This window comes from Amblyomma maculatum, chromosome 9, assembly GCF_055883805.1.
Source record: "Amblyomma maculatum isolate TAMU_Amacu chromosome 9, ASM5588380v1, whole genome shotgun sequence".
Taxonomy (NCBI): domain Eukaryota; kingdom Metazoa; phylum Arthropoda; class Arachnida; order Ixodida; family Ixodidae; genus Amblyomma; species Amblyomma maculatum.
In genome coordinates this window covers 105,474,456-105,494,256 of record NC_139352.1, presented here as the reverse complement: position 1 = coordinate 105,494,256, position 19,801 = coordinate 105,474,456, and the positions used below count along the sequence as shown (strand labels likewise).

The 19,801-nt window shown below is 44.9% G+C and overlaps 1 protein-coding gene across 1 annotated transcript; it reads right to left on the bottom strand.

Annotated features, from left to right (window-relative positions):
* Positions 1 to 13,364: 13,364 nt before the first annotated feature.
* Positions 13,365 to 14,226, bottom strand: LOC146180097 (uncharacterized). Its single transcript, XM_084580326.1, has 2 exons — positions 14,102 to 14,226; positions 13,365 to 13,698 (listed from the first exon to the last, which is right to left on the bottom strand). Exons 1-2 carry the CDS (start codon positions 14,224 to 14,226, stop codon positions 13,365 to 13,367), a joined length of 459 nt encoding a protein of 152 aa, XP_084436452.1.
* Between the last annotated feature and the right edge of the window lie 5,575 nt (positions 14,227 to 19,801).

The following is a 19,801-nucleotide window of genomic DNA, read 5'->3' as shown; positions in this document are numbered from 1 at the left end:
CATGTCACGCCACGCTTTCCGGTCTCTCACTATCTTCTTAACATCACATAACTTCATCTGCAGTGCCTCGAGGATGCCATCTAACCATCGCGTTCGCTGCCTACCCCTTCTCCGGCGACCCTCAAACTTTCCCAACATCAAATCTTTCTCCAGCGACTCCTCTCTTCTCATCAGATGACCAAAGTAGCTGAGCTTTAACTTTAGAATTTGACCCTCCAATGAGCAGTCAGGGTTTATGGTCGACAATATTGACTGATTTGATCTTCTGGCAGTCCAAGGAACTCTCAAGAGTCTTCGCCAGCACCACAATTCAAACGCGTCAATTCTTCGGCGGTCACCCTTTTTCACAGTCCAACTCTCGCATCCATACATCACAACTGGAAAGACCATAGCACGAATTATACGGATATTGGTTGGCAGACTAATGTCTCTGTTTTTCCTAGGCGGTTAAGGCTAACCATTGCTCTCTTTCCCAGAAGCAGGCGTCTCCTAATTTCATGGCTGCAGTCTCCTTCCAAGGTAATCTTGGAGCCCAAGAAGAGAAAATCTGTCACAGCTTCCACTTCTTGTTCATTGATGCTCCAGGACTTGATAGGGCAAGACGCCATGATCTTCGTCTTTTTAATGTTCAGTTTAAGCCCAAACTTCTCACTCTCTTCTTGTACGCGCATCAGAAGTCTCTTGAGTTCCACTTCACTTCCTGCCATTAAAGTGGTATCATCCGCATATCTAAAATTGTTGATACATTTTCCAGCAATCTTCACTCCAGCTGAAGACTCGTCCAGACCGGCCTTCCTCATGATGCACTATGCATATAGGTTAAATAGGCAGGGCGACAGTATGCAGCCTTGTCTCACTCCTTTCTCAATCGGAAACCAATCAGTAAGACCATGCCAGTTCTGACCTGTGGCCTCTTGCCCTTCATACAGGTTCCTGAGGAGACAGATGAGGTGAATTGGAACTCCCATCTCTTGGAGAGCTTGCCACAATCTGCTGTGATCTACGCAGTCAAACGCTTTCGCATAATCAATAAAGCAGAAGTAGATGGGTTTCTGGAACTCTCTTGCTTTTTCCATGACCCAGCGAAGGTTGGCAACTTGGTCTCTAGTTCCTCTGCCCTTGCGAAACCGAGCTTGCACGTCCGGAAGCTCCCGATCCACAAACTGCTGCAGCCTACTTTGGAGGATTTTCAACATCACCTTGCTAGCATGCGAAATAAGCGCGATCGTGCGGTAGTTGGAACAATCTTTGGCACTGCCTTTCTTTGGAATGGGGATGTAAACTGACCTCTTCTAACCCTGTGGCCACTGCAGAGTTGTCCAAATCTTCCGACATAATCTATGCAGAATGGTAACAGCGTCATGGTTGAGGTTTTGAAGCAACTCAGCTGGAATGCTATCAATTCCGCTAGCTTTGTTCTTAGCAAGGCTGGCTAAGGCCCATTCAACTTCACTCTTCAGGATGCCCGGCTCGAGATCAGTGATCACAACCGTCTTATGTTGGGTTTTCACATTCGGGTCCTTCTTGCACAGTTCTTCTGTGTATTCCTGCCACCTCTTCTTTATCTCTGCGGCTTCAGTGAGGTCCTTGCCTCGTTTTTCCTTTATCACGCCCATCTTAGCACAGAAGTTTCCTTTGATATCTTTGATTGTCTAATACAAAGCTCTTGTGTTCCTTAATTGGCTGTTGTCCTCAACTGCTTGGCACTGTATGTTCAGAAAGGCATTCTTATCTCTCCTTGCTATTTTCTGAAAAACCGCGCCTTTACCCTCCTATAATTCAATCAGGCAGCGGAGGTCGCTCAGGTTCAGAGCCAGTAGCTGCAGGCCCGTGCATTTTCTTTTCCTTCTTCCTGTAGCCAAACCAACAACAGCGTGCCGAAGAACAGGGAAAAAAAAGAAAGAGGGAAAATGCGAGCCAGCGTTTGTCCTCTAGGGAGTTTTTTTTGGGACGAATTTAACCCATGGTGTGCAATTCTCTAGTTGCTGCAGGGAGAGTACCCGATGTCATTTTTGGCAAATTGGAAAGCTAGAAACTGACGTCAGGATAAGCTAGGGCTATAGTGTGCGATCCGTGGGTTCTAGCTTGGAGAGCCCCTGACGCCATTTTTGACAAATGTGAACGCTTGAAACTTACGCCAGGCTCAGGGCCTGGGATGTGTTCCTATTTAATACCCACCGTCCGGCTTTCCGGAGCACTTGTCTGGAGCTAGGTGGCGCTAGGCATTTGTCTAAAGCCTTGTGGTGCGGATGCGTGTTCCGTCGCTCCTCCAATTGCACGTTGCTACCGGAAAAAGGACGGACTGGCAAAAGCGGGAGCTTCCGAAGCGTCAAACAGATGAGTTCTTTTTTTTATTAACTTTATTTCGTTTTCAGCACGTTAGGTTAGGTGTGTAAAGAGAATTCATTGGGCACATACATACAAAAACGCACATTACTCACAGACCAAAGTACTATACAAAACACTCTATGGTACATACACATAATAAACTGAAAAACATGATTTCCCATAGAGGGGAACGCAATAGAAGTTGTAAAGAGAATTTATTGGGTATATATATACATACAAGAAAGAACGTCATGAAGATAATTTCTAGGGTACATACATGCATACAAAAACGCACATTACTCACAAAACAAAGCACTATACAAAACAACAAAGCGCTATAGGTGACATATACATAATAAACTAAAAAAAACATGATTCCTCAGAGAGGGGAAAACAGTATAAACGAGGACGGTTCTAATTGGGACGACAGGCATCTCAAGTCTGCTACCCCTTACAACGTAGAAATGCGTGTGCCAGTGCCGCAGAAACCGCTTCTCGACGTCCGTTTCTAACTGTCCAGACAGATACTTCCAGATGTCGAGGCGCAGCCTCTGCAGGGCTAGGTAATTTGCTCGGGAAGGAGTTCGGCGCGTCTCAGCGATGCACCTGTGACGCCACAACACAAACAGAACCACAGTGAACACGCGATGTTCAAAAGGGATGCGCCGGCGCCTGGCGCCCGGGTTCATATGCGAGCCGCCACATTGTTCTCACAACTACACATTCAAAAAAAAAAAAAAACAAAACAAAAAAAAACAGCGCGAGGCTCTCGCGAGCACCACAGTCGCCACGCTAGTCATTGGGTACAATACCCATCTGGCAAGGCGCTGTCTCATGGGGAGGACACCCCAGCGCCTAAGCGTGTCAAAATTTCGCACTTCATTTGGCAGCCAACAAGCTGCCTACGCACGCCATTCGGGTACAACAGTCTCTCGTTGCTCGTCAGCTGAAAGCCTGCGAACGACTACTAATTCGCTGATAGGTATGGCTGGTAGGTCGCCTACATTAACATATGACAGGTCTGCATCGAGAATCGACTTTATCTCGGCAACCTCGCGGTAAAAAGGCAGGTCTGTCCGCCTGTGGACCGAGGTATTGTTCGGCTGTAAGCACACGTCGCGCCGTGCTCATCCAGTACAGGATGAGCGAGCGACCAGGGTAAGATTTGTCAGCTAATAGCCTCTCCACCAGCCTCAACGCGAGTACTCGAGCCAACTGTCGGGACGCACGGCAGGCCAAGTCCTCCCCTGCTCCTGGGAATGTGTAGGATTTGACGAGCGACCAGCGCTGCGTAAAGAACAGATTTTAGCTCTTTGTCCTAGCCGCCTGGCTTTTCGTGCCGGCAGCTAGGTTTTCTGCACGTTCATTCTTACCTATTTTGTTTAAATAAATAGCCCTTTTGCTAGGCTATTGGCATTCGCAGAATTTATTTTAACGCGTGTTAGCTAGTCGTTTTTGTGTCTTCCTTTTGTAGTTTTATATTCTGAGAATTTGTAGTAGAAATAGTAGAAACCAAACCAAATATGCTTAAGATGTGCAATAAAAAGAAGGTAAAGTGTACTCAGTGCTAGGCGCAGGTTAATTTCAAGGAAACTGGTTTGACTCGGTAGATGAAGCGGAAGGCAGTGACTTTTTGCGCCGGTGGCGCGTGCTGAGTGCGCGCCTAAATATATTTGAACTAGAAAAGGGCGGTTTAGTGTCTCGTGTGGATGATTTAGAAAATGAAGTAGGTTTATTAAGGGCAGAAAATCAGAAACTAACAGGACAGCTTCCTCAAATGAAAAAAAAAATGTGCAACTTTGCCCCTGGAAACAACGAGGATGAACATTCCAGTGCGGGCCACGTGGTTGGGACCAGCATTGGTATGGAAGGCATAAGCAAAGTAGGTCAGGCGGATCCGAACCGACAGAATTATTTAGAAGCAGCTACTTAGAAGTCGAAAAAAAAGAAGAAAGTATAGGAAGAATTAAAATCCCAGAGGGAAGGACACAAATAACCGAAAGTAGAAGCCAACAGTTGGGAGAGGAAAAGAGAGTGCCCTGGTGCTTATCGCCGGGGATTCTAACATGAGCAGGTTCAAGCGAGATATCATGGCACGTGTAAAGGGTGATAAACGAGTGTCAGTTGGAACCTTCCTAGGGATGTCAATGATAGAAGTGCTGAAATAGAGTAAAAATAGGCTGTTGAAACATTACGAGTGCTGTCTAAAAGGCATTGCGGTCAGCATAAAATCTCTCAACATCAGCTTCTTCAGCAGTAGTGGTTAGTTCATACACTTGGATAACCGTTATGTTGATAGGGTGACCTTGGATCCGAAGTGGAATCATTCGGTTGTTTTTGGGATTGTACCCTACCACTGCTTTGCCCATTCTTCTGTTTACTATGAGAGCGACCCCATTCCTTCTCCTGGATTCGTGGCCACAATAAAAGACATAATGGGCGCCGGAATTAAATTTTCCCATTCCGGTCCACTTGAGCTCGTTGATACCCAAGTTATCAATGTTCAATCTGTCCATTTCTCGCTTGACGACATCCAGTTTACCTTGCGTCTTAGACGTTATGTGATATATCTCCTTGCAACATCGGACTTTCCGGTCGCTTCCCGACACATCCAAAACTCAGCGTCCTTTTGGCTTTAGCCCAGCCGCTTCATTCGTTCTGGAGCTACTAGGAATCGCCCTTTGTTCATCCCCATTAACACATGGGACGCCTTCCAACCTGGGGGGCTCATCTTCTGGTGCCATATCATTATAGATATTGTGACTCGTCATAGGGTTTTCTTGGCAGGAAATACTGGAGTGGGTTGTCATTACCTTCGCCAGTGAATCGCATTTGTCAGAACTCTCTGCGTGACCTGTGTATCTTGGGTGGCCCACCACAGCAGAGCTCACTACTTCATCGAGTTTCGCAAGCCCCTCCGCCACGACAAGGCAGTGATCCATGAGGCGTACGGGGGCGTACGACAACGTAAACAGGGAACTCCTGTGGAACATATTAAAAGAATAAGGTATCGGTTATGAGATAACAGAGTTCCTACTGGAAATATACCGCGATAACAAAGTAGAAATTACATGGGAAGGGATAAGAAGTACAGAAGCTAGGGATTAAGACAGTGTTGTCCTCTATCATCGCTGCTCTTCATGCTTTATATGATAAATCTGGAATGGAGGATACAAGACAGTAACCTAGGTTTTAACCTTTCATATAGATTAGGCGGAAAGGTGGTAGAGCAGCGCCTCCCCGGTTTGATGTTTGCAGATGATATTGTGCTCCTAGCTGAGAATCGGGAAGAATTGCAAACGCTAGTTATGTATTTCGGAGACGAAAGGGACGCTCTAAGCTTCAGTTTTAGAGCAGGTAAGTCGGGTGTGAGAATTTTTAACGGCTCAACTGATCAGGGTCTTAAAATACAAGGCCTGAAATACGCACAGTAGCAGAACATAAATATTTCGGGGTATGGGTAAACGAAGGATTGGCATAGATTGAAAAGCATGAGCAATTACTTAAGGCAAGAGGCCGAAGTGATGGCGGGATAATGAAGCATAGGAAATTGTGGGGCTACAACAGGTATGGGTTTTTTAGGGATATTTGGAAAGGAATTATGGTGCCCGGACGTACTTTCGGAAATTCGATTTTGTGCCTAAAATCAGAGGTACAGTCGACATTAGAAATAAATCAGAGAGCCGTCGGACGATTAGCACCATGGTGCCCACGGCCAAACCACAAATGAGACGGTACAGGAGATATGGGCTATGCAAGAAGGCGGTATGGAGATATAAGATATGCAAGGAGGTAGAAAAAGAGCGAAATGGCTAGAGATGGAACAGCAGTTGAAGGATGACAAAATTGATGTGTACGCTCTATGCGAGACTCATCTCAGGGATCTTAAAGATACGCCGTTTATAGAAGGCTACGTCTGGGAAGGGTGCAACAGAACGAGAATGGAAAAAAGGGGGGAGGAGTAGGTATGTTGATACCCAAGGAACAAATTAGCAAAGAATACATTCATCTTGTAAAGAACATATCTGGGCATCAGGAACGATTGCGGGCATAAGGACATGGTTAGGGGTAGTTTATTTAGGAACAGGACACCAATGCAAGTAAGAAAACAAGGACCTCTTTGAATGTCTCGGTAACGATATAAGCCAGTTTGGAAATGGGGCCGATATTATCCTGCTGGGGAACATGAACGGCCGCAGCGACGATCTGGATGGATACACGGATTGCACAGGAAAGCTAATGCTAGATTTCTGTGAGCGACACGACATTGTTATTGTAAATAGAGAAGCAAAATGCGACGGACAAATCACGTGGGAATTCCACAGCAGGCAGACGACCATTGGCCACTGTGTAATGACGCAGCGAATTTATAGCAAGGTTACAAAGATGGAAATAGACGAAGAAGGGAAGTACCTTCTGGGAAGTGATCATTAACGTATTAGTCTGCAGATGGGGCCCTTAATGAAAAGAGAAATGGAACTTAGACAAAAAGTAGGCGCAAATTAAACGATGATCAAATATCGTAGATAGCAGGAGACATACGGGAAACTATACAGAAAAGCCCCATGGAAGACCGGGATTATAAACTGGTAGAACTACTCATAAGGAGAAAAATTAGGGAGTTTAAAGTAGCAAACTGCTGGAATGGAACTAGGAAGCCACGGAGCTGGTGGAATAAGGAAATCAGGGAAGCCATTGAACAACGACGGCAGCCTAAAAGGAACACCGAAAGGCAAAGAGAGCACAGGTATCAGGAGGACATAGACCAAAAATGGGAATCATACCGAAAAAAGAAACGATGTACAGGCTCTCGTCCAAAGTAAAATAACGCAGTCTGCCGATCGCTTGATGGCTGATATACACGATGCCACTAGAGGCGCACCAAGAAAATTCTGGAACCAAATAAGCTGGCTAGGGAAGAAGAATCAAAGAAAGCAGGATCGGTTTCAAGATAACGAGGGAAATTCTATAAAGGGAGAAAACACAGTGAACTACATTACATCATTTGTAGCCGAGACATTAAAGAGCGACGATATTGAAATCTCCTCAAATCAGGAAGCAACACAAGATAGCAGAATGCAAATCACCATAGAACTGACCAATAGTAACTTGAAAAAGGCAGAAAAAATACTCCTAAAGACACTTCTACAGGAATAGATGTAATTCCGCTCAAGCTGAGTAATGAACTTGGTCTAAGAAGTAAGGAAACGTTGTTAAAAGCTAAGGAAGCAGTCATAACGAATAAGCAAATTCTGGAGAGCTGGCGGCAGAGTAAAATGAATTTGATTTATAAAGGGAAAGGAGAAAGGATGCACATATAGTCCTACAGGCCGATTGCCATAGCATCTGTTATATACAGGTTTGCCATGCAGGCAGTCAAATTAAAGATGTAATCATGGGTAGAAAGTAACGCGATTCTCGGAGAACTTCAGAACGGCTTTAGAAATGGTAGGCTCTTAGATGATAGCCTGTTCGTGCTTACCCAATGCATCGAAATATCGAGTGGAAAATAGATCTTTGTATTTGGCCTTCCTGCACATAAACGGGTCGTACGACAACGTAAACAGATAACTGCTGGGGAACCTATTAAACGAAGAAGGTATCGGTCATGAGATAAAAAATTTCCTACAGGAAATATACCGCGATAACAAAGTAGAAATTACATGGGAAGAGAAAAGAAGTACGGAAGCTGTAAAGGTATGGAAAGGATTAAGAGAAGGTCGTCCTCTATCACTGAGGCTGTTCATGCTTTTATAATAAATATGGAACGGGGGATACAAGAAACTAACCTAGGTTTTAACATGTCATATAAATTAGGCGGAACGGCGGTAGAGCAGCGCCTCCAAGGTTTAATGTATGCAGACGATATTGTGCTGCTAGCAGAAACTCAGGAAGAATTGCAAACTTTGGTTAAGCGTTGCGGAGACGAAGGGGACGATGTAGGCTTCAGTTTTAGCACATTTAAGTCGGATCTGATGCTTTTCAAGCGCTCAGCTGATCAGGGTGATAAAATACACGGCCGTGAAATACCTAGAGTGGCAGAATATAAATATCTCGGGGTATGGGTAAACGAAGGATTGGCATACATTGGAAATCATGAGCAATCACGTAAAGCAAAAGGGCGAAGCATTGCCAGAATAATGAAGCATAGGGCAATGTGGGGTACAGGTATGCGCTTTAGAGTGGTATTTGGAAAGGAATTATGGTGCCCTGGCTTACTCTCAGAAATGCAGTTTTACACCTACAATCAGAGGTACAGTCAACATTCGATAAAGATCAAAGAGCCGTCGGACGATTAGCACTGGGTGCCCACGGCGAAACCACAAATGCGGCGGTACAGGGAGATATGGGCTGGGTACCTTAGTACGGTAAGCTCAGATTAAAATAATATATGAGAAACACGTGAGGAAATTGGACAGTAACAGATGGGCACTTAGATGTTTTAGATACCTATACTTCAAAAGCGTTGACTCACAGTGGAGGAAAAGAACTAGGAAACTATCACGTAAGTATGCTGGTCACAAGGACGAATAAATAAAGAGCGTTAAGCAACAGGTGAAAAACACAGAAGGTAAAAATTGGATAAATTCGATTGAAAAGAAATAGTGTGGATTTATACCCAAAGTGTAAAAGGCAGATCAGGAAAAAAGCTTTCTTTGATAACTCAAGAGGCAGTGCCCAAGTTTTGAAGCTAGATCAGGGTTTCTTAAAACCCGCAGCTACAAAAAGAAATTTAACAAGGAAGATGACTGATCCACTGAAACAATTAACCATATTATGCTCGAATGCAATGTTATTCATATGTAAGTCGATGCAGGCGTAGTCACTCTTCCTGGAGCTTGTGGGCTTGCACTGCAGCAGTTGCAAGGAAAGTGACGAAGGTGACGACAGCAGTGCCTGCCAGCCTTTGTATTGAGTGGATAATATTAGCAAGTTATAGTGGTCAGTGGACTAAGGAGGTGGTGGAAGCCCAAATGATAGCGAGGCTCTCGGAAGATTGTGTAAGTGCACCATCTGTGGCATTATAAAAAAGGCTTACCTAGAATGCGAATATTGATGCGAACCTGCAGTCGTGTAAATTTTCTGTGTAGTCATGATCTGTGTGCCTTCCAGTGGGGTATATATACCGGCTGGACAAGCAATAAAAAATCAGTTTCAGTCAGCGCTGCGTTTGTCGTTATACATTTTCTCTCTTGTCCCGTTTATCGCGCTGTAGATATAGAACATCGTCACCAACTCGCCCAACAAGTGACAGCTGTCGAACTTCATTTCTCGAATAAAGAGCCCTTTTTGCATGTGACTTTGATCCACTTCATTATGTGCCAAGTGTTGCCGTTGCATCGTGCGCCGCAAGAACGCCTGGTTTTTGCATCCGCAAGAAGATCCTCCCTCCTGCTTTATTGTTTATGCTGGGTGGCGTTCAACGCTCAGCCGGACATGGAAGAAAGATGTGCAAGATATTCAGAGCAGAATGGCAGCGACAGGTGCGGGTCGACAGGGAGCATCTCAAGCTGTGAGTGCAGCTGTCTGCGGGACCGGGTGGCTCAAACTACCAGTGGCATCAACTATCAGCGTGCATCGACCGAACCACAGAGGTCCTATGACAACAGACGCTTCCCGGACTACGTGCGCTACTGCCAAAGAAAAGTGCAACAGCTGTACAACCGATTCATACATCTAAGAACATCTCGTTCCCTGGGAACATACGGCAAGTCCTTAGCCTGGGACCAAAGTTCGCGGTAGAACCAAAGAAAACCAGACTGGAAGTCCTAGCTTGTGTGAGAGAAGTCGCTAGGCAGGCCGACAAAACGGAGGCGGAACGTTGCATATCTGAAGGGGTTGACATTCTATCGAGGTATAGGTGTTCTACCAAGAAACTATACCTCTACAGTAGACTGTTAGATGGCTAAAACAAGGTTCGTTTTCGTTGTTACTGGCAGATAAAGACCTGGGGTTTGTTGTCCTCGACATTGATGCGTATGTGTCGAAGGCATCGGATGCTGTACAAGCTTTGTTCTACAAACGGAATGATGTGTCATTGGCCAAGGTTAAAAGTAAGGCAAAGAACCTAATTAATTGGCTGAATTTGAGTAAGCTTTCAAGTATGGTCGACAGCAGCCAAGGATTGATCGTAGAAATGTTTTGTACAATGAAAACCCATAAACCTGGGTGGCCGTTTCGGGTGATAATCTCCGAGAATGGAACTTGGCAGAAGCACGTTGCGAAATTCCTGCAATGTAGCTAGAAGGTGTTGACTATTTATGACCCGTTAAATTCAAAAGATCGGACGACGTCATTCAGTTTCTTGAAGGTAAATGCAGCAAAGTGCTTCAAGGATTTTTCGTAAGTATAAAAGACTTGTACTACACGATACCCTAGGAAGAGATTTTGCCGTCGGTAAATGACTTTATTGATAAGAATGGTGCCATAGCCTTCCAAAATTAGTGCGGGATGTCAAGTAAAGTCATCTTTATTTTTTCAAAAACGCAGAGATGTTAGGGGCGTAGCCAAAAAGCCTAACATAGGCTTGACGAGGGGCTACGCCCCCATAAAAACACTTCGCAACTTTGGTGCGACAGATAGCAATACAGATATACATTTCTTTGTCTTATTTTTTTTTTTACAGAAACAGCAACACGGCAAAGCGACACTTCCAAATAATGATGAAACAAGGACATACACGCAAAACACACCGAATTTTTATAGTATAACAGTTTCAGTCAGTTGATAAAGGGTATGGAATCTGGATAGTGTAATAAATCTATTGTGTTTAACAGAAGGGGCAAGTTAAAATTAATGCTTTGTGGTCCATAATTTGTTCGGGTTTGCGGAAGGATGAAATTATTTTTAGTACGCGTGTGATAGTTGTGAGTTTTGTGCTCAAGCCTGTACATTTCTCTGAAGAAAAGGACTGGATATATTGCTATAGTCTTGTAGCGACTTATTACGTTTTGCTTGTATTGCTGCGGGAGAGGAATTATATTCAGTTTTTGAAAAATCGATGCCGTAGGTGTGGCCCTACAAACGTCGACGAGTATTATAAGGGCACGTTTTTGCAGTTTTTGCATAACAGGCAGTTTCCTTGAATTGCTGTCTGTTTATCTAGAATCAACATTCACTAAATGGAATGGAGCCGTATACATTCAGAGGAATGAAATATGTATTGGTTCGTGCCTTGTACCTATTGTTAGTGGTGTGTTTCTGGCATCGCGCGACAGAATTTTGAAAGAACGCCTTAAAGGGTCCTGTGTTCGTGGAATGTTTAGGTTTGTAGATGACTACTTTGTGTTTTTAGAGTGTGACAACCTCGGTTTCCAGCAACAATTCCGTCATGTCTCTTCAGTATTCTTAGTGTATCTTACTCCTCTGGTCTTAACGCGCTAAGTGCCTAAAAATGGTTGTATTAGGTTTTTAGATTTGTCATTTCACTTCACCTTATCCCATGTTTGTTCGGCGTTCGAGTCGCGTGGTCAAAAACCGATTCCTCATTCAAATCTTGTAAAAAGAGCCATTGTACATTCAGTGTTATACAATGGTTTAAAAAAGACATTTGAGCACAGGCTAGAACTTAGCTTCAACAACGAAGTGTGTCGCCTCACACAGGCCGGTTACCCTTCCGACGTTCTGACTTCTGTGACAGAGAAAGTACAGAAAAAAGTGAAAGCTGAGATGAAAGGCGAAAAAAGACGAGATAAAAAGAAGATGAAGTTCGCTGTGGTGCCGTACGGGCATCTGGTATCACAACCTGAGAAGGATTGGCAAGCATGCCGGAGTCGACGTTGTCTTTTCGGCTCCTAACCGACTCTCGAAAACTGATCAGAAAAGTTAATTCCGCTAACAATGAACCAAGCGGCTGCAAAAAAAGACACGCCAAAAATTTTTAAAGTGCCAGGAAGGTGTGATCTATTCCCTGCCGCTATCATGTGGGAAGCGTTACAGCGGCCAGACTGGCCGATATCTTAACAAAAGAATAAAAGAACATTGCTATAACGTTACGCATGTTCCTATTACCTGCATGTGGCTAAGAACTGCAGCAGCTGCAAGGAAGATTACGAAGGTGACGATCGGAGTGCCTGCCAACCTTTGTACAATGAGTGTATAATATTAGGAAGTCATCGTGATCAGTTGACTAGGGAGGTTGTGGAAGCCCAAATGATAGCGAGGTTTTCGGAAGATTGTATAAGTGCACCATCAGTGGCATTATCAAAAAAAAAAAAAGAAACAACTTATCTCGAATGCCAATGTGATGCGACCCTGTAGTAGTGTGCATTTTATGTGCACTCATGATCTGTGTGCTTTGATTTCTCTGCCTTTCAGTGGGGTATATATACGGGCTGGACAAGCAATAAAAAAACAGTTGTCAGTCAGCGCTGTGTTTGTCGTTACATGTTTTCTCTCTTCTCCCGTTTATCGCGCTGTAGATATGGAACATTTTCTGTAGAGACGACAGAGCGGCACGAGCATCAGTCTGGTCATTGCAGCCGTTCAGGCGCCGGATTTTTGAAAAAAGGACTTCGACAGGATCGCTGGAAAAGTTTGCCGTTAAAACATATACGAAGCAAGACTGAAATAAGTATGTGGTGCAATGAACTGTCGGAACCGCTGTGACCCGGAGCGCTTAAAAGGCTTTGAGTGACAGGGAAGCACTCTTGTTGGGCGCTGCTTTCTTCCACGCATCAAAGAAAGGGAGGAACTCGTTCTCCAACCTGGACAACCTGAAATGATCGCCAAGGAAAATGACAACGTGCGATCAAAGAAATATCACAGACTATACCTCTCATTCCCAGGAGAACTGAATGGCATCCTGTTAGGATCCCTGCTCAAAGAATAAAAGATAGTGCTGCGGATAGTGGGGATCGTGAACCATTTGAAAACGAGTTCCATCAGTTCTATTGTTGGCAAGCTGTCTTAAACCCGCTTACCCCGAATCTCTGTCCACGTTGCTGGAGGTATCGGAGGACTGCTGTGACCTAAAAAAAACACACACACACACACAAGAGGCAACATGTGTTAGGCATCTCGCAGATGAGTATGTGTCAGTGGCCCAGTGCCTTATTGTTTTCTTTTTTTGGCTTTAAATAACAAATATCATTGGTACGTGCGTCCGGAGAAACCACGTCAAGGGCCATTTTGACACTCATCTTCTCAAAATTGGTCGGAAAGATGTGCTTCCGGGTGAGGCATCTCACTAGCTTGAAAGTAGGCTGTCGTTCTGTGATCTCTAGCAGCATTCTGAGATATTTGGGGCTGTAGTTTTGATTCCCGTTGCACAGGTGTCGGTGTGAGGCAAGTTGCTGGTCCCTCAGGTTCTTCAGGATGTGACAGTGGTAAAATGCCAGGAATAACTTTCTGCCGCTGTCTATTGGGTGCCTGAAAAAAAAAGAAACATAAAAAACTAAATAAAGCGTTAGTGGAGAAAGTAAAAAATACCATATCTTCAAAATGTTTCAGGTCATTGCAAGCAAACTAACCGCTTTTAGCTAACATAAAGCTGATGCTTTTGCTTCGCAACTTATTCAACTGATTGACATCGATCAATATGAAGGTAATAACGCTGACATACAAAACCTTAAAATTGCCTACTAAACTTGCTTACCTAAAAGAATAAACCGAACTGTGAACTTCTATATAGCGGGTACCTCGCGAGCAAATGGGAATCATACGCCGTGAAGAAAAAAAAAGAACGTTTTTCAAGTTTTAGTACAACTTGATCCGAAACCCAGCAGAGTTATGCGCATGCATGTAAACAAGAAATAACGTCAAAGCTACTTACGTCACTATCGGGCTTATTTTGCCATTGCTTAATATGGCAAACATCTTGCAGTTGAAGACATCGTTGTCTGCTACCAGGCGCACATCCTTCAATCCAGCTTCTTCTACGGACCTCTTCCCTTGCATCGTCAAGTGGTGCCGCTCCTCCCCTTTAATGGATTGGGTAAAGTAGTATCCTACTGGAAGACTGAAAAAACGTTGCACGTGCACGTCATATTACATTTGTCCGACGATTTTCATCCTTGTCAATTGCTTTTATTATTGTGTAATTGTTGGTGTATACATATACACCACGAAGACGAAGGCAAGCTCATTTTAGAGTCCTAATTTTTTCTTGAGGACTCTCATTTCAGCAAGCCACTTGCACGACATGTCCATGCTTCTGGTAGCTTGCACCCTGCCTTAGCGGCATTTCATCGACCACAAAGGATCCAATTTATTCCTGCAAATAGAAAAACCGCGCTGTGAGATGCAAAACTAAAGGTGCATGCGTTATAATAAGTGCCGCCGCATAAACCCCTGATCTTACCCGTTCGGACAAACGCGCAGCTTCCTGGTGCAAACGCTGCTTCATTAAAGAGGAGACTACTTCTCCGCTGCATGGTCTTATGTGCTGTTTCAGCGTGCTGCGACTTGGAAGGGTTACACGCCCCGATTCCCGTAGCATCTCATAGGCACACGGTGATTTGGAATGCCATAGTATGGCTTGCCTGACTGTCACCTGTGACCAGCAGTGATTTTTCTTATCCAAACAGGACAGCTGTTCTTTTAGAAAAAGCGCTTTAGGGTAGTTTTCGTGTACTTTCTCCTGGAAAACCAAGACTTTGTTACAGTATTTAGTGCGCCAATCCTCAGGCTTAGGTTGAAGAACCTCGTTCAATTATGTTCCTTGGTGTCTGAAGTATTGCGGCATTGGCAAGCTGTGAGCCTCCGCTGACCTTGGATACCTTTTTCTTCAGTTCGGAAACTTGTTTCTTCAAGATAGAGTTCTCTTTTTGAATTCATCATTCTTTTCGTTTCAACATCTTTATAGCCACTTCTGTGAGGCGCATCTTTTTTGAGGTCAGGTTTGGTTGTGCCGACACCGACCGTGTCCTCCTTCCAGGTCTCGATGCGACGTAGTTAGAGGCAGATAGTTCCTCGAGAGCTTGCTCATAACTCGTTCTTGGAGAGGATGGACCGTAGGGCTCAGAATTTTTACTTTGTTGTGAGGACGATAGGATAGGCAGTGTTTGTGCCTTGTGAAAAAACAAAAAAATTGATTTTAATTATTTATGCATCACATATGCGCCGACTGTGGCCGGTTTAATAAGTAACGTTTGTGGCGTATATGGCTCACTTTTCATCGTTGTCGTCTAGGTTTCCTCTCGGCGCATCTATGGCATGCAATGACTGCTTCCTTCCAGTTAGGATCACAGGCCCGGAGTGGCGTAAAAATAATGAGGGCACAGCTTCTCTTTTCAGCGCCCGTCGCTTCAAGCCTATCCTGCAATTATCAGGTGTGAAGTGCAGACTGCACACTTTCGACCAGTCTGTTGGCTGCCAAAGCTGGTTTTCTGGGCCTTAAAGAAGTAGATAAAAAGAGAAAGCGAAATATAACATAAAGCTGTTGTTCCCCAACGCACGTTACTATTACTGTATTCTAAAATGCTTATATTTTGCCCAAATGATTGAAACAAGTTACCCAGTATTTAAACGACTGATGCGATAATTTTTGCATTACAGTTAAAGAACAGATACAGGACATATCCTATGCTTCATTGGGTGAATGCCTCTATTTGATGGTCTACAAGCTCTCCCAATCATGCTGCAATGCTAAACCCGTGGTAACCGTCGCGTACAAGTTGGCTTCAATATTTCTCCACAGTTGTAATTTGTAAACTGCCTACCTCGGTATTTTGTCGTCTAGCTGAAAGTGATGGAAAATTTAAAACAGTTCTAAGCTTTTCTTGTAATATTTCAAATCCACTGGTCCCGCACACAAGTCACAGGAAACTCATGAAAGCTTATGCCAGGAGTTTGTCCTTGCTGAGATTTGCAGAATGGTACGCAGCAGTAAACCATTCTGCTTGCTTTAGCTGTGTCACTCGCTTTATGCCATGGAACAATTAAGTTGCTTCCAAGACGACCACAAGAAAAACAAACGTAATCGTAACTTGTCTTAGTTTGCGCTAAATTTAATTTAGTAGATACAACCACTACATCGACATCTGGCTCCACCGAGCACCGGATATTTTCCCGCAGTCTGCCTGCCATCTGCCACAAAAACATTTTCTGTTCTTTAATGGCGGTAGGGTCTGGTTGCTTTTTCAGGCAATGCCAATACACATTTTATTTTATTGTGACAAGTTTCTTTATAAACCCATGAATTAACGTATTTGAAAAATGTGCGATTTTGCCGCGGCTCCTGGTACGCTCTCTGATAGCGGAATCAAACAACTCAAACAAGAAGGAAAAAAAAATGGCTGCGCACGCGCAGAGCAGGTGCTTGTGCATTACAGCGTGCATAGGTATTTAAACTATAACGTTGAAAAAAAAATGACAGAACTAATAGACCCTTCTTATCAACAGGTTTACAGTACCGCCAGGCTGCCCATAGTGTTCTTTTCTTAGCGGCGAAGGCTATGAACTAGAAGGCGCGCGCTGGAGTAGTGCTGTCTGTGCAGGTCTGTATTTCAGTCGGTCTTGGTCTTATCACTGTGATTCTGGCACTCATATCAATTCTGTATTTTTTGTTTGGTAATGCTCGATGTCGCGAGACGCCCCTTTATCAGTTTCTTTGTCGCACAAGATGTGCCGAGATCTGTCTCGAAGATTACGGCCACTCGCGTATGTTTCTACAATGTTCCAGGTTGTGCTAGTAACAGTTTGCGACGTGATCTAGATGGTTCTGAGCTGCCTTTAAACTGAGCATTGACGTGTGGCGACAGGCTTTCTGAGTTCAATGATCGACGAGCACGTCTTTTATCTCCGCCGAGTTGCTTAGTTCAAGTGCAGTTAAAGCCTGCTCATTTTTTACCAATGGCACTTTTCATCACCACGTGACATTTGGTAATTGTACTGTGCTTCGTTTACGGCTCACCCCTTCAAGCTAAGACAAGAGCCATGTTCCTGTTGTCCTGGCCTACCAGACAACAGGCCAGCTGTAAGACAGGTATTCGGCTCTGAAATGTTCAGTGCCTGATGCTGAAGAAAGAGGACGACAACCATGGTCAACGCCTGATGATCAAGAGAGAAAACGACGACAAAGCTCGCTCCGACGCTCGCGCATGTCCTGACAGAAGCTCTCGCCGAACGTCGTCGAGCGTTCCCTTGACTATTCACGCCGTAGCGCCCTGTACAAGGTCTTCTATTACACAGCAAGGAAGCTGCTGACTTCAAGGGCTCCAACGCGAAAAAGGTCTGGTGCCGGACCCCGTTCGACCCCGAAAGGCATCAGTATTGACAGTGGCCCAGCCTACAATGCCGGTTATTTTCGTCTAGTCTCGAGAGCCTCCATCAGCATGGCGGGCAAGAAGGGCGTGTGTGGAGCCTGCTCCGCTCATTTTCAAGGTAATCAGCAGTATATCGAGTGTTAAGGCAAATACACGAGGCGCTTTCATCTGCAATGTGTGAATATCAATGGGGAAGAATACGAGCTACTTATGATAAACTTATGATCAAGAAGTACGTACAAATGTCACTCCTGTACCTCTAGGAAAGACACCGAAGGCAGGCCTTCCACCCCCAGCTGTACAGCACTTGGCGAAGACAACGCTGACGGCTTGACAGCAAGTGAAACAGATGCTGTGCATTTACTCCGCCAACTACTGCTCGAAATGAAGGCTCTGACTACTATGGTTGAAACCCAAGGCACTTTGATAGCCGAGCTTCAAGCCGATAACAGAAAACTTCGGGAACTAGTTCTGCAGAACGAAAACACTTCAACTTGAAATGACACCGACTAATCCAGTGGGTCAAGCACTTTTTTTTGTTATCTCCGCCAAGTTGCTTAGTTAAAGTCAGCCCAATAAAGAGTTACTTTCGCTACTATGACGCCTGTGTCCTCTTTCGGTGTCTATGGCCTTGTCACCACTACGTGACACTATTTTCGGCGCCTGAGAACGAGCTGCTCCACTACGCTGCTTAGTCAGACCAACATTTCTGATGGGGCTCAAAAATCTTACCTTCAAGCTGCGAACTACCCACTGCTAGATGTGGGCCCCCCTGGTAAAGTCATGACCACAGAGAATAATATCGACGAAGAGAGGTTTCAAGAAGTTCGTCGCAAACCTCTGCAGCCAGGTTCGACACCAGGAAAGCATCGGCCATCGCAACTAAAGAACACCAAGAAAGACGCTATTTCTCTATCAGGCGCGTGCATGACAATGCGCCTGCTCCTGACATGCGCATTGCGATCCGCCCGTAATCGCTTGGTTGGCTATAAAAGCAACACTTCCTAATAAACCTGCGTTCTTCTTTTTCTGGCTGTCTTGCTGTTGTCACGCCCTTCGCGGCACGCATACATGGTGTCAGAAGTGGCTACGACGCTCTAGCTTCAGCAGCGGTGGAGCACGAAGCATAGAACGGCTGCAGGCACCGGAGCCCCTGCGCCTAGCAGGAAACCTCTCGGCATCGTGGAAACGTTTTAGGCAAGAATTTGTGCTCTTCCTGCAAGCCTCGGAGGTGAAGGACCAGCAAAAAAGTGAGGTCTCGAAAGCTGCACTCCTGCTGAGCATCGCTGGTGACGAGGCGCTCTACGTATTCAACAATTTCAAGTTCGAGCCGGACGAGAGCAAGGATGATTACAAAACCTAAATACAGAATTTCGATGCGTACTGTACAGAAGTGACCAACGAAGTGCATGAAAGATACCTGTTTCGCACGAGGCCCCAAGCGGAAGGGTCTGAAACATTTCTACGGGACGTAAAGAAACAAGCCTTGCAGTGCAACTTTGGAGCATGACAATACTCACTGGTAAGGAACCAAATTGTCTTTCGTACCAACAATGCTAAGCTATGGAAGAAGATGCTTCGTGAAAAAGGGCTGACGTTATTGAAAGTTCAGGATATGTCCAAAATTGCACAGTCGGTTGAACAACAGAATGAGGTGTGGCGCAAAGCAGACGGCTACATCGATGCCATTTCAAGGCGCACAAACGAGAGCAAGATCCGCGGAGAACAGTGCAGGCGGTGTAACCGCAAGCACCGACAGAAGCAGTGCCCAGCATTTGGAAAAAATGTTATGTGTGCCAAGGTGTCAATCACTTTGCTATTTGCTGTAGGAGCTCGAGAGAAGTGAGGGAAGTCAACAAACTTCAAGAGAGCGACTTTGTTGTCCTCGATGTCTGCAGTAAATGTGGAAAAACTAATGAGTGGACTGTAAATGCTGAAGTTAATGCCGAAGGAAATTTCCTTCAAGACAGACTCGGGGTCACAAGCCAGCATTTTGCATATTTCAGTCTATAGGAAACTACCATCATAGGAACTACAGCCGACGAGCACAGTGCTACGGGCGTATAACGGCGGTGTCATAACATGCTTTGGGACAGTGTCGAAAACTGTATGTGTTGGAGATGCCCAAACTACGGTGAAATTCTTCATTGTAAAAAATGATCCCCAGCCCATACTGGGACTAGAAGCCAGTGAGTCCTTGGGACTGGTGGTGGTATCCCGAGTCCCAAGTACTCGGGGTACCACCAGATAGCTTTGGATGAGACAAC